The 21,663-nt window shown below is 58.6% G+C and overlaps 2 protein-coding genes across 13 annotated transcripts in view; one reads left to right on the forward strand and one right to left on the reverse strand.

Annotated features, from left to right (window-relative positions):
• Positions 1–46: 46 nt before the first annotated feature.
• The window catches only part of Dffb (DNA fragmentation factor subunit beta), a 55,645-nt gene continuing 34,028 nt past the window's right edge, over positions 47–21,663 (forward strand). For 2 of the 11 annotated variants that reach the window (XM_063235361.1, XM_063235363.1), the window contains exons 1-6: positions 47–279; positions 383–509; positions 1,251–1,439; positions 2,122–2,201; positions 3,869–4,039; positions 5,361–5,464. In XM_063235361.1, coding sequence (XP_063091431.1) covers positions 157–279; positions 383–509; positions 1,251–1,439; positions 2,122–2,201; positions 3,869–4,039; positions 5,361–5,464 — 794 coding nt within the window. In that variant the 5' untranslated portion in view covers positions 47–156. Of the gene's footprint in view, positions 280–382; positions 514–919; positions 937–1,199; positions 1,440–2,121; positions 2,202–3,868; positions 4,040–5,360; positions 5,465–6,368; positions 7,858–10,308; positions 11,525–21,663 lie in introns of those variants that run through there. The other 9 variants (XR_010042849.1, XR_010042848.1, XM_063235366.1 and 6 more) reach the window with 8 other exon arrangements.
• Positions 14,135–20,025, reverse strand: CUNH1orf174 (chromosome unknown C1orf174 homolog). 2 transcript variants are annotated; one of them, XM_003471245.5, is made up of 4 exons: positions 19,873–20,025; positions 16,441–16,554; positions 15,136–15,612; positions 14,135–14,705 (listed from the first exon to the last, which is right to left on the reverse strand). In XM_003471245.5, exons 1-4 carry the CDS (start codon positions 19,885–19,887, stop codon positions 14,598–14,600), a joined length of 714 nt encoding a protein of 237 aa, XP_003471293.1. In that variant the 5' UTR covers positions 19,888–20,025; the 3' UTR covers positions 14,135–14,597. The 2 variants fall into 2 exon arrangements, with proteins under 2 accessions (XP_003471293.1, XP_005004445.1); XM_005004388.4 differs by lacking the exon at positions 16,441–16,554 and having other exon boundaries at positions 19,873–19,987.

Here is a 21,663-nt window from a genome sequence, read left to right on the forward strand (position 1 = left end):
CCCGCGCCTGCGCCGCCGCCCGCGCCTGCGCAGAGGCCAAGACTCCGCCCCGAGCCGCGCTTGCGCAAGAGGAGAGCGGCGCCAGTCCCGGCCGCGCATGCGCACGACCCTCGGGGCGCGCGCCGGGGTGTCCCAGCGCGCGGCCGCGGCGTCAGGATGTGTGCGGCGCTCGGCCGGCCTAAGATCGTCCGGCTGCGGGACCTGCACAGCGCGCGCAAGTTCGGCGTGGCGGGCCGCACCTGCCAGGAGGTGCTGCGCAAGGGCTGCCAGCGCTTCCAGGTGCGCGGGGTCCTCCCGGGCTGCGGGCGCCCTCAGGCATCCGCGGGCGGGCTCGGGTGGGGGTGCGCCCCGGTCTCCGGTGACACCCGGCACCCCGCCCCAGGTTCCCGAGCGCGGCTCCCGGCTGTGCCTGTACGAGGACGGCACGGAGGTGACCGAGGACTACTTCCCGGGCGTCCCCGACGACGCCGAGCTCGTGCTGCTCACCGCCGGCCAGACCTGGGGGGGCTGTGAGTGCGGGGACCCTGGCTCGCGCGGCTGCGCGGGCTCCTGCCCGGGAGCGCTGCTGTTCGGTGGTTATCTTGTTTTTGTGATGCCGGGAATGGAACCTAGGACCTTCACTCGGAGCTACGACCTTCCTGCCCTCCTTTCTATGAGACAGCGCCTTCCTCAAGTCCCCAAATTGTCCAGGCTGAGTTTGAACTTGGCGATCCTCCTGCTCAGCCTTCCAGGGTGCTGAGATTACCTGCCTGTGGCAGTAGCCTGGCTGCTGTCTTTTTTTTTTTTTTAATTCTTCAAATCCAGCTTGGGTTGGGCCTGCCGTTTTGTGGGGAGAGATCCATCTGAGTTTTATGCCTGTTCTGGGCAGGGCAGCCTTTGGTCACTGACGCGCCGTCTCCCTGGGCGGGTGCTGTGACAGGTGGGTGGGTCTTTGGGGCGTCCCCAGGTTGTGAGTCTCACCTTCAGATCAGCTGGACAGCAAATTCTGTTCCCCTGGTGCCAGGGCCCTGGGAGGGAGACACCAGCAAGTGCCCCCCACAGGAGGTTATCTGGCTTCTGTGCAGAGGGCGATGTTCTTGCCACCTGGGGTGGTGAGGGTGGGAGTCGAGTGCCCACTGGTTTGGAGGACAAAGGCTGGTGACATCTGAGCCTGGGCCATCTGTCCTCGGGCTCTAGGTGGTTCCCTGAGGGCGGGGCAGGGTGTGCCTTCCCTGGACTAAACCCATCTGTTTTTCTCCTGCTGGTGGCAGATGTGAGTGATATAGGTCGCTTCCTCAGCGTGTTTCAGGAGCCGCACCTGGGCGTCATCCAGGCCGCCCGGCAGCTGCTGGCCGATGAGCAGGCCCCGCTGCGGCAGAAGCTGCTGGTGGACCTGCTGCAGAGCGCAAGCCAGAACATTGAGGCTGAGATGCGGGCCCAGGACCCAGCCTGGTTCGAGGGTGTGCTTTTGTGTGGGGCTGGGGTGAGGGGACTCGGCTGAGACTAGGGTTGCCTTCTGAACCATTTTAAGTACATTCATCTCTCCACGTCCACGGGGCACTGTGCATGCCAAATTCCAGGAGGATCCAGCGCACTCAGGGAAGCGGCGGTGTTCCTACAGACAGATGCATAGCCTTCCCTGTGTTTTAGGTTTGCAGTACTGGCAGTTGGCCCTAGGACCTCATACGTGTTAGGCAAGTGGTCTATCGCTGAGCTATAGCCTCAGCCCTGTTTTTTAAATTTTTAAACAGGGCTCCCTTTAAGTTGCTCAGCCTGGTTTTGAACTTGCAGTCTTCCTGCTCAGCCTCAAAGGTAGTTGAAATTACATTCCTTTTTCAAGGCTGAGGAATATTCTACCACATGGATGGAACACACTTTGTTCATCTGTTTGTCCACCGGGAGACATGGGTTGTGTGTGTCCAGGCTGTCAGTCTGGCCTTGGGAGCCAGCGGGGGGTGACCCTGGTAAAAGGGCTGGTGAGGGGCATTCAGGGACAAGCCCTCAGTGGTGTCTGAGATGCCTCCGAAGTGAAATCCAGATGGCATCGCAGTGTGTCACTGAGTGTTACCGTTAGCTGCTGTGTGCGGCCTGCTGGCCCCACATTCTGCCCTGCGTGTGACTCAGGTGTCTTCTCCTCGGCAGGCCTGGAGTCCCGATTTAGGAACAAGTCTGGCTACCTGAGATACAGCTGTGAGAGCCGGATCCGGGGCTACCTGAGAGAGGTGAGCCTGTTCGAGGCAGGTAGCGGTGATGGCCTGAGAGGTGACGCTCTCGCCCCACTCCCCCGCTGTCCCTCTGGACCGCAGCCCCTGGCCGCCCTCATGCTCTGGGCTGAGGTCTGCTGTCCCTCTTAGCAGGGTTCCCCCTGTGTGAGGACCGGTCTTTACTCTCCTGGGCGTCACAGGGGTACTTTTCTGTGCCCCCCACTCACTCTCACCACTGCCTTCAAGGCCACGCAGTCATAAACCGCAGGAGTGCCTTAATGGCAGGGTCGCTGCCCTCGGTGGGAGAGGGGTCCAGGACTGCGTGGCTGTGCAGGGCGCTGCGTGGGTGGCTCTGGTCACTTCTGGGTGGGAGCCAACTCCTAGGCAGTTGTGTCCTTCCCCAGGGAGACGTCACAAGCCGGTGCCGGTCGGAGGGTAGAGGCTGTGCTGGGCAGTGGCTCTGATGTGATCTCTGCTGCTTTCTGCACAGATGACAGGGCCATGAGGGCAGGACTACTCAGACCTGGCCAGGGAGCCCGTTCTGGAGCAGGGTGTGTATTCCATGCCCTGTGGTCGCCCTGTGGCTCCTCTCAGGCTCTACAGACAGGAGCAGCTCCAAGTTGGGGTGGAGGTGGATTTTGCCCTGGGCCCCTTGGCTGGTGGGTGCTTAGCTGCTGCGGCAGTGACACAGACCCGGCTAGGTCTACCCTGTTGTGCTGTGTTGCTGGCAGCTTGTGTGGGTGGCAGACACCTGGTGTCTGTTTCGTTCCTCCCCCCCGCACCCTGACCAGGTGTGTGTTGTGGGCAGCATGTGAGTTTGTGTGGAGAACAATGGACACAAGTATGTGTCCCTGGCATCGCCCTTGTGCCGATGGCCCCCCATGGCTGGTGTCTCAGCCTTGCCCTTGTGGCCCAAGGGGACGTCCCGCTGCAGGGGGCCCCCTGGCTTCTCAGGCTGTGTGACCCCCCACCTCCCATGTTTCCTGGCCATGGTGTAGTCTGCCTCAGCACTGCCCTATGCTGTCACACCGTGTCTGTCTGTCCTTCCTGCTGAGAAGGGCTTGGACGTGGTGGCACTTTCTGGTCCACGCGCTCTGCAGGCTTCTTCCTGGGCAGCACTGGCATGCAGCACCCAGGTGGGCCTAGAGCATGTCCAGCGCTTGTGTTGAACATCTGCCCAGCTGTGACCACAGTTGGCAGGTGCACACAGAGGACCAGGAGTCCAGGCATGGTCACCCTCAGGCCATGACCCAGCCCTTGCCCTGCTGACTGACTTTCCCTCTTCCTCCTGGGGGCGGAGCCAGCCCCACAGCTGTGGTTGGGGCTCCCTGTGCCCTTGGCTGTCCCCTGGGGAGGGGGGTGTGATGGTGGTGCTCTGCTGGCTATGTGCTCCTCCACAAGGTGCCTAGCCACCTCCCTGGGTGCCTTGACCTGGCACTCTGCAGTGTATTCATTGCTGCTGGCACCTCCTCCAGGCAGGACAGACCCGGACCTTCCTGTCACCTGCTTCCTGTGTGGCCTGGCTGGCCCTTACTTGCCCGGCACCCAGCACTGCTGTGGTTTTTGGCTTGGACCCTCCGACCACAGCCCTGGGCCAGGCTCCTGAGGGCACGCAGGACCACAGGGCAGGATCCTTGCACCGGCCTTGGCCTGTGCCCAGGCTCAGTGATGCTGCCGTCTCCCAGGTGAACGCCTACACCTCTGAGGTGGCCTCGGAGGCTCGCGAGGAGTACCTGCGTGTGCTTGGCGCCATGTGCCGGAAGCTCAAGGCTGCGCAGTACCACGGCAGCTACTTCGATCGAGGAGCCGAGGCCGGCAGCCGTCTCTGCACCCCGGAGGGCTGGTTCTCCTGCCAGGTGAGTGGTCGCTTTCCCCCGGCACCCAGGCGGCCTGCAGGGCTGAGACAGGAAGGACTCTCAGCCCTTGGTCTGGGCGAAACTGGAGAGTAGGGTGCCCACATCCAGGGTGGGCATAGTCTCAGTGTGTGCTCCACTTCAGTGGGGGTGGAGGTGTGCCCTGGGGGTGTGTGTTTGTGACACGCTCCATTGGGAGCCTGTCTTGTCCCCACCTACCCTCCTGGGTAGGAAAGGTGCCCTTCTCGGGCCTGGGGGGGCAGGTTATGCAGGAGGTGATGACGGCCCACACGCTGGTGAGGACCATGCCGCAGGGCTTTGCGACAGGGTTCTGGAGGGTCAGCATCAGGGCTGGGGTGGCCTCGTCCAGCCGTTAGTTGAGCCATTTGGTTGGAGGCAAAGCAGGGGTTCTCGCTGCCCGAGTCACTTCCCTCCTGCAAGCTGTCAGGTGTGCCCCTGCCTTGGGCTGTAATGCACCTGGGCTGGCCTGTCTTGGCCCCCAAGGTGTGAGGCAGTGCAGGGACACCTCGGGCCAGCTGCAAACTGCAGGTGCATTTCCGATGCCCCACTGGGCCTTCCTGGCGGTTCAGGTCTGGTGGCAAGGGTGCTTTCCAGTGACCTTTGGCACTTGCCACACCGCCAGTCGTTTTCTTCTGGGGGGGATGGACTCTGCCCTTGAAAAGCTTCCTCCTTCCATGCTCGCCTCCCTCCGGTGAGCTCTTTTGGCCGCTCACTGTGGACCTTCCCTGTGCCAGGCACTGAGGGGACACCGAGATGGCACATCCCTCTTGCCTGCCCTCAAGGAGAGGCCACCAGGAGGGGAAGCATGTGGCAACTGCAGTGGCAGAGTGGCTTTGTGTCGAGGTGCGGGGGTGCCTAGGGTGCAGGAGGAGCTGGGGCTCAGCATGTGTCCCACCGTCCTGTGGGCTGAGGAGTGCCAGGGGACTGCGCAGGCTTAGTGAGGTGGCCCAGCTTGCCTGGGGTGACAGGGAGCTATCTGGGAGCCCTACGGAGTAGACAGTCCCTGGCCCTGGCCTGCCGCTTGGTGCTTTCCCTGCTAGGCTACTCAGGTGGGGCTGTGGCTGACCCGTGACATGCAGCACTGGGATGCCAGGGCCGCCCCGGGCATCACGGGAGGCTGCTGTCCCTGGGTGATGGAGGTATCTGGTAAAGACGCCTTGGTGACTGCCAGTGACAGAAACAAATGATTTCACAGGCGGAATTCCTGAACTCCTGATGTGCCCAGACAGTCAGCAGGGAGTGTTCAGGGACCAGGTGCCCATGGGGCCCACTGCTCAGCTCCTGCCTTTCCTGTCCCATCAAGCAGGGTGCTTTCGACCTGGAGGACTGCGCCTCGAAGCACTCCATCAACCCCTACAGCAACCGGGAGAGCCGGATCCTCTTCAGCACCTGGAACCTCGACCACATGTGAGTTGTCAGGGATTCTGTGGGTGCCTGGTGCGCACAAACCATACAGCAGCGGCCAGGTCCTAGCAGCCTGCTGGGTAGCTCCACGGCTGTCAACAGTCTGTTTCCTGGGCTGAGCATGTACGCTCCAGCCCAGGGCAGGGGCCTGGTGGGATGTGCAGGGCTGCCAGGTGGGTACACACTCTTTTCCCTGCCGTCAGAACACAGCTGGTCATCCGGCTGTCCCCTTTCTGCCCTCTGGTTCCTCTGGATGGAGTGGGGCAGTGGGCCTTGCCTGGAGGGAGGGCCTGGCCTTTTGAGTGCTCTGCCAGGTGGTCAGAGGCTGCCTGCCACATGCCGTGCTGGAGGAGCTGCAGGGTGAGAGCTCCGGCTCCTCGCTGGGAGCAACCACCTGACACCTGTGACCTAAGGCAAAGAAGTTTATTTGGCTCATGGTTCCCCAGGGCTCAGTCTGTGGTTAGCCAGCTTCAAAAGTGGCATGGTGGAAGGGTCTGGTGGAGGACAACTGCTCAAGCTGTGGCAGCCAGGGGCAGGAGCAGGGGACAAGCAGATAGCCTTGTGGGTCACACTCCAGTGTCTGCCTCCTGTCTCCAGCCCAACCCCCACATCTCATTGCTGGATGAATGCTGTGACCAGCAAGGTGCCCCACGACCCCGTCACCTTCCAAGTGTACCACCTCTGAACACGGGGACGTGTGGGGATGTTTTAGATTCAGGCAGCATAGACAGCACAGCGTGTGGGGACTTGTGGGCCTGCTTGTGGGCAGCTTTCCCAGCTCTGGAGCTGTGGCAGCTCATTGTGCACCAGGGTAGGTGGAGGCAACGGTCTTGCCGACCTGACCGTCCCTTCTTAACCGCGACGCTCTCTGTGAGTATCTCGGTGTCTAGAGTATCTCTTGCTCTAGGCAGGCAGAGCTCCAGGCTCCTGGAGATGGCATTTTGGAGTAAACGGGATGTGAGAGGTGGTGCCAACTTCTTCCTCCTGCAGGGGACACCCAGCCTCCAGCAAGAGGTACAGGGTGCGCAAAGCGACGATGGCTCCTGATGTGGATAGTTGTGTTTACTGGCTTGTAATTAAAAACGCAGGTCTCAGCCCATTGGCCAGGAGGCTGCAGAGACCCTGATCTGTCTCTTCCCTCGGAGGCCAGGCCTCTGTGGATGGGTGAGGCTCCAAGCCTCCTGCCAGCTACAGGACACAGAACCTGAGCCGCCCTCCTGCCGCAACCAGGGCCAAGGGTAGCCTGGCAGGCAGGGTGCAGGTCCAGAAGAACTCACAGCCGTCCCTGTGTGCTGCAGTGTGGCAGTGAGGGGGTGGGCCATGGTGGCCACCATGCTGGTGGTTGTCCCAGCCTCCCCGCTGGGCTTGGGGCATGCACATGAGGGCACCGCCTGTCGGAGGAGGAGGGCCTGGGAGATAGAGTGGGGCAGGCCCCTGCAAGCTCTGAGCACCTCCCCCTTGAGGTGCAAGTGACCGAGCACCCCCAGCCCTGCATCCTGTGGGGTCTTGTGGGGCCCTGGTGATGCGGGCAGCGCCTGCTGTCCGCTCCACTGTGCTTCACCTCTTCCTCACCACCGTGCCCGTCTTGGGCCCTGTACTTCATGACTTTCGTGTGTGTGTGTTTTATTCCTGCTTTTTACTTTTTTGGCTTCTTATTCTTTTGTGCTCTGTTGGGAGCCGTGGCACTGTCAAGTCATCAGACGCGGTGATTGCGAGGCCTGTGGGAAAGTACAAAAGCCTGAGCTAGATTACCCCTCTCATCGAGCCCGCCTGTGTGGCACCTGTTTCTTATCACCCCACTAAGTTCCCGCCTCACAGGGTAGTCTGCCTAGCTATTAATCCTATATATAGCCAGTGCCTCCACCCCCGAGAGGGAGAGAAGCACGAAAGGAGCCGCGGGGAGCGGACCGGTAGAGGCTTCGGGGGAGACTGAAGCACAAAAGGAGCCGCGGAGAGCGGACCGGTAGAGGCTTCGGGACAGACTGTAGGGAGAAGCACGCAAGGAGCCGCGGAGAGCGGACCGGTAGAGGCTTCGGGACAGACTGTAGGGAGAAGCACGCAAGGAGCCGCGGAGAGCGGGCCGGTAGAGGCTTCGGGACAGACTGTAGGGAGAAGCACGCAAGGAGCCGCGGAGAGCGGGCCGGTAGAGGCTTCGGGACAGACTGTAGGGAGAAGCACGCAAGGAGCCGCGGAGAGCGGGCCGGTAGAGGCTTCGGGACAGACTGTAGGGAGAAGCACGCAAGGAGCCGCGGAGAGCGGACCGATAGAGGCTTCGGGACAGACTGTAGGGAGAAGCATGCAAGGAGCCGCGGGGAGCGGACCAACAGAGGCTTCGGCCGGGAGGATTCCCGGGGCAGGCTGTACGGAGAAGGAAAATAAAAGGTTGTCCACTGCCAGACTTTGTTGTGTGTCCTTCCTGCCGGCCGGGAGTGACACCGACAGTGCTCCTTTTATATTCTAGCATACATTTAAAGCCACGCATGTGTCTCCTCAATATTGATTTAGCCGTATCTCTTTTATTCCCTGGTGCTAGACTTCATAATGCCCATTATGAGTTTATTCCAATGCTGTGTTATGCTTGTTTCTGATTTGTCGTTTGCTGTGTCTTTCTACCCGTAAACAGTCCAGACTCTGCTCGCCTGGAAGACGCTCCGCTTCTGTCCCTTTGGGGGGACTCGAGCTTCCTGCTGCCCCTCGGGTAGCACGGTTCCTTTTGTGTGTCTCTCTTTTCATGCCCTTCTTGATGCGTGCCCGTGGGATGTGGAGATCAGTGTGGCCTCCCTTTTGCAGACTTGCACGTGCGTGTAACAGGGTGGGTTGCTCTGCCACCCGTGGGGGCTGCCATTATTTATCTGCCAAGATTCTCCCTCCTCTGTCACAGGCGAGGGTCCCTGCACTGGAGCTGAGCCCAGTGTGGTTTCTGGTTCCCAGGGACCAGGACAGCGTCTGGCCGCAGTGGCTGTTCAGCACATACTTGTTGAATATTTTGCTCGTGAATAGGGTTATCTTTGCTACTTTACTTGGCATTTCCATTCACTATACTATTTTTACGCTTTCTGTTGATTCGCTTGAGTTTTCTGCTGTGCCCCTTTAGTGTCTGGAAAGTAAACACAGGTCCCTAAATACTGTCAGTACTCAAAGTTGGGTTTGCTCTTCTGACTCTGATGCTTTTTTTAGGGTTATGGTCCCTGGGTTTGTTTTCCTTTTTTTCCTTTTTGAGACAGGGTCTCACTGTGTAGTCCAGGCTGTCACTGAACTCACTATAGGGCCCTGATGGCCTGGAACTTCCTTGATTTTCCTCCCGGGCACTGGGGATTACAGGCGTGCACCACCACGCCTGCGTGTGGTTGTGTGGTCCCTGGTTCTCCCTCCATGAAATGCTGTATCTCGTGGTTCATGCTGTCGGAATCCACTTGCAGCCCGCTTCTCTGTGCTTTGTGCTCCCTGCGCCCTGGCCCTTCCCCCCTGGCAGTGTGCTGCCCTGCACTTCTCTCACCAGTGTCTGCTGGGCATGAGCGTGTCTGCTGAGTGCCCCAGCACTTCTCGACTGACTGTGAGCCCTGGGTGACTCCAGGCCTCAGTTGTCTCCTGCCATTCCCTTGTGAGATGTCTGCCATCAGTCTGACTTTCTGTGTTTTTTCTTGGAAATGCTAGTATGTTGGCGTTAACCTTTCCTTTGGGTTGTGATGGGGACTGTGTTGCCTGGTGCTGCCCCTGCTCCTCTTCCCTGGTGCAGCTCTGTGGCTCTGTTCAGGGGACTGGGCTGTGCTCCCCCAGGTCACACTAGCTCTGGCCCAGGTGGACCACATCTGGAGGCGGGGTGTAGGGGGACCATGAGGGGAATTGAGGTCAGGAGGGGTGCCAGGGGCCTGGGGTACTGACTAGAGGAGGAGTGTGCCTGCTCTGCCTGGCTGCTTGTGCGAAGATGCAGGGGAGCCGATGCCCACAAGCCAGGAAGGGGGCCTTGGTCACAGCCTGACCTCGCCTTCCGGCCAGCTACCCCTGCTGCCGTCTCCCCTTCCTTGCACTCTGCAGGCTGCTGTCACCTTTCTGGAGCAGCAGTGGGGAAGCCACCCTAACGTGGCCAGGATCAAGGATGGCTCAGCCTGTGCAAATCCCCAGCCACTTTGAATCAAGCAGTATAGTCGAACCTGGACATTCAGGCCCACATCGGAACCTCTGTGAGCTGTCATGTGGCTTGGCTCTGTCTGGGAGGACTTCTTCCACACTGATACCTCTCCCTGCCAGCTCCTGATTTATCCTGCAGTAGTCTGGGCTCAGGAGGTCCTGTGAATCTTGCGGTTCTTAGAGTAGTGTCAGAGTGGATCATTTTAAAAAGAGCTAGGAACAGGGGCTGGGGGTTTACCTCAGCGGCATAAGCGCCTGCCTGGCAAGCAGGCAGTCGTGAGTTTGATCCCTGGTACCGATAAAAAGGAAAAAGACAAAAAAGAGCTAGGAACACTAGGGGCTGCCAGGCCAGAGCGCTCTAGAGACCAGTAGCTGGTACAGGTCAGCAGCAGAGACTAGTGGCCAGTATAGGTCAGCAGTAGGGACCAGCTCCTCTAGAGGTTACTACCAGCTAGTGCTGGTGGCAGCCGGTAGTGGCACTGTCAGCTGTCCAGGCCCAGCATCAGCTGCAACCCACAGGGCAGAGGGCCACTAATACTCAAAGCCCGGCTGTGACTTTATTTCACTCGAGCAGAAGGGCCAGCAGAGGGCCCCTTGACTGGCTGGTGACAGGTGGCTGGCAAGGGATTTAACCTTGTTCAGAGTTCTGGCTGTGCCTCTGTCTGGGGAGGGGACCTGTACACCCCTGGAGCGCCTGCCCACAGTGTCTTTGCTTACAGCATAGAGAAGAAGCGCACCATTGTGCCCACACTGGCCGATGCCATCCAGCAGCAGGATGGCAGGGAGGTGGACTGGGAGTACTTCTACAGTCTGCTCTTCACCCCTGCAAACCTGAAGCTGGTGCACATCGCCTGTCACAAGAAGACCACCCATAAGCTCGAGTGTAACCCACATAGGATCTACAGACGCCAGCCGGGGCCGCGGAGGAGGAAGCCTGCTCGAAAGCGCCCATGACTCACTGGCGCTGTGTCCTGGAACAGGTGCTGCTGTTTGTCCTTCTGGTAGCTCCTGGGAAGCACTTCCCAGCTCTCCCCTGCAGACCTGGTGCAGCCCTGAACCAGCACCCTCTGCCTTGAGAAGCCAGCCTCCAGCAGGCACTGGAGGGTGCTTGCCAGGGAACTGCAGGTCCTGGCTGAGCGGCCAGGAAACCCGTCTTGTGCTCAGGACTCTTGTGCGTTGAGCTGGCCGGCGTGGAGCACCTTGGGGAGGTCTCTGTGGACTCGGCGCCACAGCTGGATGTGGCCTCAGCTCTCTGCTGCTTTCACACAAGTGGCAGCTTAGACTCCTCGGAAAACCAGAGGGGGGTGTGGCCGTGTGTAAAATGTTTGCACTCCCTAGCAGACATGCAGGGTAGACACTGCTGGGCTCATAAAATGCACAGAGTGGAAACCTGCCAGGTGCTTTTGAGGGAATTCGCTGCATGTCGAGCGGTACGAATTGTTGTTTCTGTAGGTAGACAGTGGTCGGGTAGGAGTAACTTCCTTTTTTTTGGCACTAGGGATTGAACTCATGACCTAGTGCTTGCCAGGCTGGCGCTTATGTCACTGAGCTAAATCCCCAGCCCTGGGTAGGAGTAACTTCCAAGTCTACCCAGCAGCGGCGCTGGTGCTTAGCAGTGGGAAGCCACTGAATGCCCAGGGGGCCAGCTGTGCAGTGTGACCCCCTGGCTCGGCCAGCAGGGACAGTGTTGGGGAGACACCCCAAACTGCTCAGGGCTGCAATCCTGGGGACGTGGCAGGATGGGGTCACAGCATGAGGGACTCACTTTCTGTACCATGTGTTTGTAATACTTAATGTTTTTAAGCGATCACTTTGTCAAATTTTACAGTGTATTTTGCAAAGTCCTATATTTTAAATACTTGGATTTTTTTATACTTATAAATCAAAATAATATTTTACACATAAATCAGAAATTAAATGAAAATTTTTCCAGAAGAGCTGTCCAGGGAGTCTGGCCTCCTTGAGAACGATGGGAACCAGGTCGGTGTGCTCTGAGCGCTCGCCCCGTCGGTGCCTTGAGGTGGAGCCAGCCACATGGCTTGCACACTGCACAGGTGTCTCTGCTGTTTGTTGGGAAGACAGGTGCTGGGAACAGGGTACCCAGCTCCTAAGCTGAGCCCTTGCATGGGAACTTTCTGGAACTCGGTGGACTGTACCTGTGCTTCAGGAGCCGACGGGAAGGAAGCTGTGCAGTGAAGTCAGGAGAACCAGCTGCTCTGGACCCCAGGCTCTCGCTGTGAGTGTCCCTGAAGGCAGCCTTCCGTCCTTTACACCTCAGAAGGTGGGCCACCTCCCTCCACGCCTCTGCTCTGAGATGTCCCTGGTAACAGCTAGCAGTGGTGCAGTAATACAGGTCTGAGGTGCTGTCACCAAGGTGTCGGGAGTCTGTCTAGCCAGACACACACAGATGACATGGAATCCTTTCCTCACTCACTGCCTGGCTGTGAGGGGCAATGGGACCCTGGGAGCCTCTGAAAACTGCTCCCTGGGTACAGGAAAGTAGCCAGGGCAGATGGCATCATGTCAGCCCATGGCCCCTGCCCTGGGGACCTTGTAACTTGCCTGACAGCTTTGAGGACTGCCCTGCTTGGAGAGGAGTGGAACCCAAGGTGGCATTTCCTACATGTGCTGTGGTTACTTTTGAGGGCTGCAGGCAAGTGGGGACAAGACCCCAGGGAGCTATCCCCTGGTGGGTGATGGGCTATCTGTCCTCCAGGAAGGAGGTCGGTCCTTGGAGCCGAGGGAGGGCCCTTCTGCTGCAGGGTCCTGGTGCTGGTCTTTGAAGGATGCAGGTGAGCGTGCAGCGGGCCACTACTGTCCCCATGGCATGCTCCATCTGCACAGCAAAGGTGCAGTGAGCATGGGCCTCTGCTTCTCTGGAGGAAGGGCCAGCCGCTACAGGCCCTGGCTGTCCACTGAGAGACAGGGCTCTTGGAGCAGTGGACATTGGCAGCAGCCATTCAGAGCTCAGGGAGCAGCTGAGGCGAGCTGGGCCTTGGCAAAGCACCAAGGTAGTGAGCCAAGGTTGGGAAGCCAGCGTCTCAGAGGGGAGGGGCAGGTTTTCATCCCAGGTGAGCAGAAGCGTTGAGAGGTCCTAGGGAAGAACCCGAGCAAACCCTAAACCCTGCCGGCCGGGGGAAGGGCCCGGCCTGCTCTGGACGGCTGCGTCTGTTTCCACCTGAGGCCGAGGCCCCTGTTTGACCCAGGGGAAGGCTGGCTCCCCAGCAGCCGAGGTCCTCATGGGAGTGCCATCGTGGCACCAAAGCTTTGTCCCCTGCTTCCTTAAACTCGACACAGAGAGAATGAACGAGTCTGAGTCCCCACTGGGAGGGGACACCTACAAGGCTGGTATATCCCAGCATCCCCCTTGCCTTAGTGGCCTGCTGCCACATCTGGTCTCCTGCTTTCCATGGGACACCTGGACTCCTGTGGTGACTCTACCTCTAGGCCGTGGCCTTCGGGGCCTTGAGCCTGCCATCTCTGCCACCTTTACAGAAATGGAGTCCATGTGGGCTCCACTGTTCTGCCGCCCCAAATGATGCCATCAGCTCTGATTTGGGGGAAGGGAGAAGGGACTTGTGTTGGGACCTGCCTAGGACGGAGGTGTGCACAACAGGTGACCAGGCTGGTGTTCCCACCTGGACCCAGCCATCTGTGCGAGCTGGAGCCTGTCACGGATGGGCAGCCGGAAGGGACCTGTGTTCCCTGCTCTGGGACTGTGAGGACACGCCTCTTCCGCAGCCACGTGGTGACTTAGAACCGTGCCAGCGGCTGAAGGCCACACACAGGAACGACAATGCTCTGAGCTGAGCCCCGCCACCACCTTGCCAGGTGCTGCTTTAACCATTGCTGGTGCAGCAGTTGAACACTGCACATCGCTTCCCCAGCTGTCAGAAAACGACTCCGCTAACGACACTCTCAAGTTCTAGTTCATCAGTCAATAAATCAGGAAATTACAGTCAGTGAAGGTCACCGCTGATGGGAAAGTGATCTCCCATCAGCGGTGGGAGCTGGAATGGCTGCGGGGAAATTACTTCTGTGGGGAAGGATTGGGTTTTGAACTAAAAAGTGGTGAAAAATTTCCTGCTGGGCATCTCAGGTGCATTTTGCTCCTGGTTTGTCTGTTCTGTGACTCATTTCCTGTACCTCAAGGACAGATGGCTTAAAGGTCACGCTTGGCTGTGGTCACCAAGCCAGAGGCTCCTCAACCAGGACAAATCTCACCTGGGCTCCCCTGTGCACTGCACAGCTGGTGGCAGGAACACCTGGAGAAGGCCCTTGCGCTGTCCTGGAGAGGCGGGTCCTGTGGTGCTTCAGGGCAAGGGGGTGCTGGGGTGCAGGCTAGTCTTCCACGCAGCAAGGAATACACCCTTCCCTGGCTATGCTGAGCAGAAGGAAGCACCCCAGGGGAGGGAGGGGCGCAGGCTGTTCCAAGGCCTGGCCTGGCCTGGCAGACCGGTGGTTCCGGTGAGGACAGAGTTCACTTCCTCCGCTGGGTCTCAAACATTGAGGAAGGAACACAGCAGTAGGTGCGGTTCTTTAAAATGTTTTCAAAATACGTATTTTATTCCTTCCCCCAAGTGTTTGGCAAAGTTTTCAAGTAGGCAGTTTCACGTTCAAAAATACAGGACAGTCCTTTAGGGACTGGCTCTGGATTAATCTTAGGATTCCTCAGCTTTCGGCGGTGCACAGCCAGCTCGCATGTTACCTGTAGAAGCAGCCCCGGCCTCCCGGGGATGCACCCACTTAACACTGTGGCCCGAGGGAGGGTGAGTGCAGCCGGCTGGGGCCCTGGTGGCTGGCTGGCAGTGCCCTAGGAAGCCTCCCCCATGCCACATTCTGTGCTGTTCATATCCACCGGCAGCTTTGAAGTCCCATTCAAAGGACACATTCTCTTGGAGATGTGTTTTATATAAATCTTAAGAGTTGTTAGATCATCAAAGTTAATTATGGTAAATATGCAAACAACCAACAACAACAAAACCCAAACCCAACCCTTTTGTGGTTTCTACATTTCTGCACCTTCATCGTCCTCGTCGTCTTTGGCTCTGAAGTGCATTTTCCTGAATTCTCGTCTGCTCATGGAAGGACAAGACAAGGAGGCTGGTGGCAGGTCCTTAGCGGGGAGAAAACAGGGACCTGAATCTCAGGTGATGCCACCCGCATCTGTAATGCACCCTGCTCTGCTCCGGGTCTTACAGGGCAGAAAAGGACTGGGTCTGAGCACCTGTCCCGGGGGAGGACACAGGGCGAATGTGGGGGTGGTGGGGGTTCTTGCAGAGCTTCGTGTGGTCAGCGGAGCCTGCAGGATGGAGTTCGGCACCCTTCACGTGCGGATCCCCCTGACCCCACCCACAGCATGGCATCTACAGGCACCAACGCTCAGGCTGGTTGGGAGTGCAAGTCCTCAAGGGGCACAGATCCTAGCTGTCCTGTGTTACAGCGGCTCCTTTTCCTGAGACCTGACTCCCACAGAAGTGGGCAGCGTGTAGCTCAGGCACAGGCAGCTGCCTGCATGCCACAAGAGTTGGAGGTGCCGCGCTTACCTGCATGAGCTCCACGTTCCCGAAGAACCTGCTCACAGGCAGGGGCTGATTGCTGTCATCGTCTAGAAAGACACTGCTGTCTGTCAGGAGCAGTGACGTCTGAGTCTCCCCCGTGGCCGACCCGTCGGGAGCCCCAGAGCTTCGGTCGGCCTCCTCTGCCGCTGCACTGGCGCCGGGCTCCAGCGGGGACAGACCACCTTCAGTCTTTGTGGGGATAGTGTCGCTCGCACTCTGGCAGCTGGTGTGGGGAAGAGCAGCAGCCTCCTGGTGTGCAGGGACGGCAGTGTCACTGCCCGGGAGCACCACGCTGTCTTCCACAGCTGCGTCCTTGCACGGGGCCCTGGGTGCCGCTTTGGGCAGGGTAGCCTTGTCGCCCCTGGAGACCAGCTTCTGTAATTCGGCCTTCACCACGTGACCTTTGTCATACTTGAACTTCTTTGAAGTCCGCCTGTCTGGGGCCTTGTGTGATGAGGACGACTGCAGAGGAAGAAAAGTGTTAGGAAGCCCACACACATCTAGCAGACCCAGAGGCCTCCGTCCCAGAGGTCCCCGAGTCTCCTCCACCCGAGAGCGTGGACGCTGGGGCCACAGGGCCCCGCACCCACCCCCACAGGCGGAACCGAGGCGACGGCTGAGAGCGCGCGTATAGAGGTGGCTGTTCCGTGTCCCCAGGGAGGCGAGTATTTTCTAAGGATAAAGGATTCTTTACACTCCCTCTGGGCAGGAAGCAGGCTCCGCGAAGGTGAGAATCTCTGCTGTGTCGCCAGGTAGGGCCTGCCACGTCCCATGTGCTCAGAAAATACTTGTTAAAGTGACCTGGGCAGAGCTTTATAAGCCACTCCCGAGCCAGGCACCTGGCCAGTCACTGGAGTACAGCCTTGTCCCCGAGCCCAGACTTCGGCCTCGGGGAAGCAAAGCCTCCTTGGCAATGACAGCTGCGCTACGCTTAACAGCAGACCACCTGAGGTCCTTTCCAGCCCCTTACCCTTCGGTCGCTCAAGGCCTTTCTAGAGGGCGAAGCAGTGAGGCAGTGTGCCTGTGGCACCGGAGACAGGCCTGCAAATGGAACCATTAGCAACGGGGCACCTCAGAGCTGGGTCTCCGCAGACACGTGCTCTGGAGGCAAACCGGAGAGCGGCCCCTGCCCTGTGGAGGGCGCCTTCTCTGAGAGCTGTGATGCTACTGTCACTCATCCCTGAGATGGGGCTCCCTGGGGTCTGAGCAACCATCCTGTCTTTGAACACAACACCTCTACGGGGACAGCTGTGGGTCCTGATCGCTGCGCATGCTGTGGTACCGGCTCACCGGGCATGCTGTCCTGGGGGACGTGGAGCCAGCGACGTCCTGGGCAGGGGCTGTGATGTCCGTGGAGCAGTTCCGGGCTCTCAGGCGTGCTGAAGACCGCACTCCACCTGTGAGCTGGACCAGTGAGGCTCGGTCAGGGCACGCGTCTGAGGACGCACACAGCCCTCCGCAGTCACCTGCGTAGAGGGACGGCCACAGTCCAAAGTGCATGTCCCACATGGCCCTGCCTGGTCTCTGCCATCCTGGGAGCGGCACTATCTGTCGCCTAACCTTGGGTGCCACAGGACACGAAGGCACAGCAGGGTGCCCATGGCCAGCAGCATGGATCCTTCCTTGAAGCCCTTATACTCTCACGTGGGGTCACAGTCCCTCACAACAGGCAACACGACAGCAAAGCCAGTTCAGCCGTGTGCCTCCTCCCGAGCTACAGTCCTGGCCACAATGTAAAGCAAGTGGCTTCTGTCCTGCAACACTTACTGTCAGCGCACTGCCCACCTCTGTGTCACCCCGAATAACCTCAGAACAGTTAAGATAACCTGCTCTCGGAGAACTCTAGGCTGGGAGAAGCAGCGAAACACAGTACAGGGCGACACCGTGAAAGCAGCATCCATGTAACACCATCAACTGAGCTACAGATTCTATGCGTATTTCATGTTTTTCCATGAATTCCTGTTTATCTGTCCATCATCCTGGCTAGGATGTCACACTGCACTTGCATAATAATACATTTTAAAGCTCACCTTAAATTTGAAAGTGAGTAATAGAGAAGCGATGGATAGAACCTAGCAGAGAAGTTAGAAACTGTAGGCTCAGAAAGTGCTGTCTCCACACACCCTGGAACTGGGGATCCAAAAGGTGATGGGGACAGCCACCCCCAGCAGTGGAGGAACTGAACAGACAGGGAAAGCCGGGCAGTTCAGAAGCTGTTAGGGTGCTCACACCCCCACCCCAAAGCTGGTAACCCCAGTACTCCGGTGCTCCCAGGCACAACTCCAGGCTCCACGTCCTACACCTGGATAGCAGAGAGGCGAACAGCAGCCAGGGAAGGACAGAGGGGCAGCCCTGTTCCCTGGCCCCCCTCCAAGGGGGTGAAGTGCTGAACCCGGGACGGGGGAGCCTGCAGCAGTGTGGTCATGGTGACAGCTGCCTGGAAACCACTGCCTCAGACTGACAGAAAAGATTCTGTCTGCACAGGCTCTGGCTGTTGAGCATCTCTGGTCTGAGAACCCCAAATGCTTCAGAATCCACAGTGTTTTGGGCAAAAGCATCCTATTTTGAAGTAGTTTCTTTCTGGATTAGAGACTTAAGGTACATTATCTAAAGTGTCCAGTGCCCACAAAAAAAATGCAAATCATGAAATAGGAAAGTAGGTGATAACAGGCAAGTGGAATAAAAGCATGTGACAGAAGCTGCTTATGAGAGTGACCAGGGATTAGAGTCACCAAAGACTTCGGAGCAGCTGTTCAGACAAGCTGGAGGGCAAAAGGAGTGAGATGTGAAGACAGATACATGACACATCACACAGAATAGAGTGTGTCTGTGTGTACGCATGTGTGTACACACCTGTGTACACATATAAAATACAAACCTATAAACACACACACGTGTATACAAGAAATAACCAAGTGGAAATTCGGGAGTGGACAAAGTACAAGGAAGGCTCAACAGCACATGTCAACTGGCAGAAGAAAGAATAAACAGACAAAGATAACGGGCAGGACATGTAACCAAAGAACAAATGAAATGATGAAAACTCTACGCCATTCAGAAATGCTGACAGTGTGATACGCACCAGCAACTGTGTGACAGGACAAGTGGGAAGGAAAAGAATATGTAAGGAAACGGGCTGAAAACTTCCACTTTTGTGTGTGTATGTGTGTCTTTTTGAGACAGGGTCTTGCTATGCAGGTTAGGCTGGCCTTGGGCTCACTTTGTAACTCAGGCTGGTCTTCAAATCACAATGATCCTCCTGTCTCACCCTCCCGAGTGTGAACTTCCCGTGTTGAAGCCAACAATCCAGACATCCAGGAACATTTGTGAAATGAACTCAGAGTAGGAATAATGCACACAGGTTATGCAGGGTAAACCCACAGAGGACATATCACTAGAAATTCTCAAAGGCGGAGTTAAGAGCAGAACCTTGAAAGCGGCAGTCTTGCCCCCTGGGAATTATTGAAGCCTCAATAATCGACAAGCCACCTCAGGAGAGGCATGCAGACCCCCAAGACAGAACACTGAAACATCTTCAAAGGGCCGAAAGAAAAAACGCCCAGAGTCCTGTATTCAGCACGGCTGTCCTTCAGAAGGGAGGCAGAGTAAGAGGCTCCAGGAGAAAGCTTGAGGGAATCTATTTCCAGCAGACATCTCCAAAGAAACTGCACCAGGCAAGGTAAAATCGCCTCCTTCGAGAAGATGCCTTAGCTCTTTCTATGCACTGGGGATGGAACCCAGGGAGTGCTGAGCTACACCCCTGGCCGTCTTCTTTCTTAAATGACTGGAGCAACTGCACACAGAACTACCTGGAAGAGACACGCAGACGTGTACTGTACGGCCCGTAACAAAACGTGACATTCGGCAGCTGGCTGCAGGTGGCGCGGTAGGAATGCTAGCTAGTTCTGCTGGTCTGGAACAGTGACAAAACAGAGACAAAATACCACAGAAGGCTGCTACGGGAAGAGCTATGTCTCCTTGGAGTGAAGCTGGTACAACTCTGAAGCTCATTAAGATGTTTATGGTAAAACAGCCGAAAGCACAAAATATGGTGCAAAAAATCATTAAAATGTTAACTAGGAAGTGTTCACTTATGTAAAGGAAGAACGAGACGGAAGACAAACGTGTAGCCAGGCGTATGTGCATCTGTCTACTCGGTGTCCTAGCTCTACGCGTGAATGGGTTCCAAAAATTCAGCCCAATAGAGCAGGCGTGGTGGCGCAAGGCTGTGGTCCCAGCCCTCGGGAGGCTGCGGCAGAAGGGTCACTGCGCGTTCAAGGCTAGCCCTGACTGCACAGGGAGACCCCGCAGAAACTGTCAGGGTGGGCACTGAAAAGGTCTCGAGCGAGGTGGAGATGATCGGTCCCTGTGCCAGGTCAAGGGGCTCCTGGCGCCGTGCTTTCCCAGCTCCCATCCCTGGCCTCCAGCCTGGCCCCGGTCGGCCAGCCTCGGGGTGGACCCGCCGGGCGCCCTGCACCCGACCTCAGGGCCGGCTGGCCTCGGGCCGAGCCTCCGCTCCTGGAGGCGTCAGAGGAGGAAGGGGAACTCCGAGGCCGCCGGGAGCCGCCCTACCCAGGCAGCACCTGCAGGGCTCACGCCGGGGCCAGCTCCGGAGCCCCCTTCCAGCTTGTGGCCCACCCCCGGAGGCGTGGCCTGAAGACAGCACCCTGGCCTCGGCGGGGAGCCCCTACTGCCGCCCACCCGCAGCCCGCAACCCCTCACCTTCCTGTTCCTCATGAGTGTGAGCGGCGTCGCCGCCCCCGCGCCCCGACCTCCGCAGAGCAACAACCCGGCGGCCTCAACACGCGGCGCCGCGGCTCTGACGCCATCGCGGGGCTGACCAATCAAGACCCGCTGTCGAAAGGCACGTGATCCAACACACTTCCTCTTTTCCCTAAGCAGGCGGGGCGTAGCTCCCTGGGTTTAAAGCTGGGGCTGCACGCCGGAACCGGAAGTCCCGGAGTCTGCGGAGTACACGCGTGAGGAGCGCCAGCCTTGGCGCTTCCCTGGCCGCCATATTTGAGAGGGGCATCCCTTTCGGTGTAGCCGCGGCCGCCATGTTTAAGAGGGGCGTCTGTTCTTCCCGCGGAGAACCTGCGAGCGCGGGAAGAGGGCTGCACCCGAGGTCCCCTGTCCTCGCTTCCGGGCGCCGTGGCTGTCGCCCTTGACGGTCGCCCGGCCTCCGTGTTCCCGCGTCTCCGCCGCTCCGTCCCTCTCGTTCCCGGGACCACGGCGGCCTCCCTGGGCGAGGGCGGCACCGGGACTCTGTAATCGCTGGACGGTGCAGGGCGCAGGGGGGCGCGGCCTCTGCCCGGGGGTGCAGCGCCGCCGGCCGCGCTGCGGTTGTGGAATAAGCGGGGGCCGCCACTTGCTTTCTTAAGTTTCACGAAAGGGAGCAGCTTTGTCGGACCCTTTGGGTGCCAGGTGGGGCGCGAGGGCGCCGGAGCGTGCGAGTGTGCACGGAGGTGTGAAGCGCGTGCAGGCCCGGCCCCCTCGGGCCTGGGACGCAGCCCTCGAGGGTCGGGAAGCCCGTGCCAGGAGGCGGCTGGAGGGGTCCGGCTTCTGGCAGCGACCGCCGCGCTTGCAGTCTCAGCGTGTGCACACACGTACACTTGCAGACTCACCTGCATGGCCCGTGTGGCCGCCTCCCCCCAGCCCTGTCCCTCTCCCCACCTTACTTCTCACGATGGGCACCAGGGAAACGACAGGTGTGTGGAGGTGGAGGAAACGGAAATGAATATAATCGCCGCCCGCTACAGCGCGGTGCTCCGTCCCACCCCCAGCCGCCGGCTCCCTTTCGGTCAGCGTCTTGACCCTGTGCGGCTCAGGTTTTGAGTTCTTGCAAGCCGGGGTTTACGCCTCACGACCAGCTCCCATCACGACTCAGGGTCTTTCTCACAGACAGACAGTGGCTCCCCACTCCCAGCAGGGTGGGAATGGGATTTGCAGCCCTCAGCTGCTCAGCAAGGGCTTCATCCGCCCTTCCTTGACAATGTCGGTGTCTCCCTGTCTCACTGCACACTTCTAATTGGGAGCAGCTCCTGGTGTTCCACACAGCTCCCTGTTCTCTGTCTCCTGGGGCCCACAGCCCCCAGAGATCACGGATCACTGGTGGGGGTCTTGGCATAGCCCTCTGCTTCAGACTGAGTGTGACCTTTGTGGCCCAGCCCAATGCATGCACACAGTGGGCACAGAGACGCTGCCGACGGAAGACCTTGGAGTTTGCCTGTCCAACTCCCCGGTCCCCGTTGGCTGCGGTGTTGGCACTCTCCCTCTGCCGGATGTGCACCCTGCTCTCTGCTTGTGTCACACATGTCTGCCACGATCCTTCCACCCCGGTCTCTCTGCTCGGAGACCTCTCCCCCAGCCCCTTGCTCCCCATTTTGCCTGGCTCATCCGGTTTCAAACTTCAGCCCTTGCCTTAGTTACTTTTTCACTGTCGAGACACAATATGAGACACAACCGTGAGGAGAAGTTTATTTGGCTCACAAAATGTAGAAGTTTCAGTCCATA

The sequence above is a fragment of the Cavia porcellus genome, unplaced genomic scaffold (genome assembly GCF_034190915.1).
Source record: "Cavia porcellus strain 051 isolate PalLab524CR breed Dunkin Hartley unplaced genomic scaffold, mCavPor4.1 scaffold_25, whole genome shotgun sequence".
Taxonomy (NCBI): Eukaryota; Metazoa; Chordata; class Mammalia; order Rodentia; family Caviidae; genus Cavia; species Cavia porcellus.

Coding starts and splice junctions, on each gene's coding strand:
- CUNH1orf174 (XM_003471245.5), bottom strand. Junction 15,613..16,440: donor CCCCCAGGACAGCATGCCCG/GTGAGCCGGTAC, acceptor CTTCCTCTGCAG/TCGTCCTCATCACACAAGGC. Junction 14,706..15,135: donor GGAACGTGGAGCTCATGCAG/GTAAGCGCGGCA, acceptor CTCCCCGCTAAG/GACCTGCCACCAGCCTCCTT.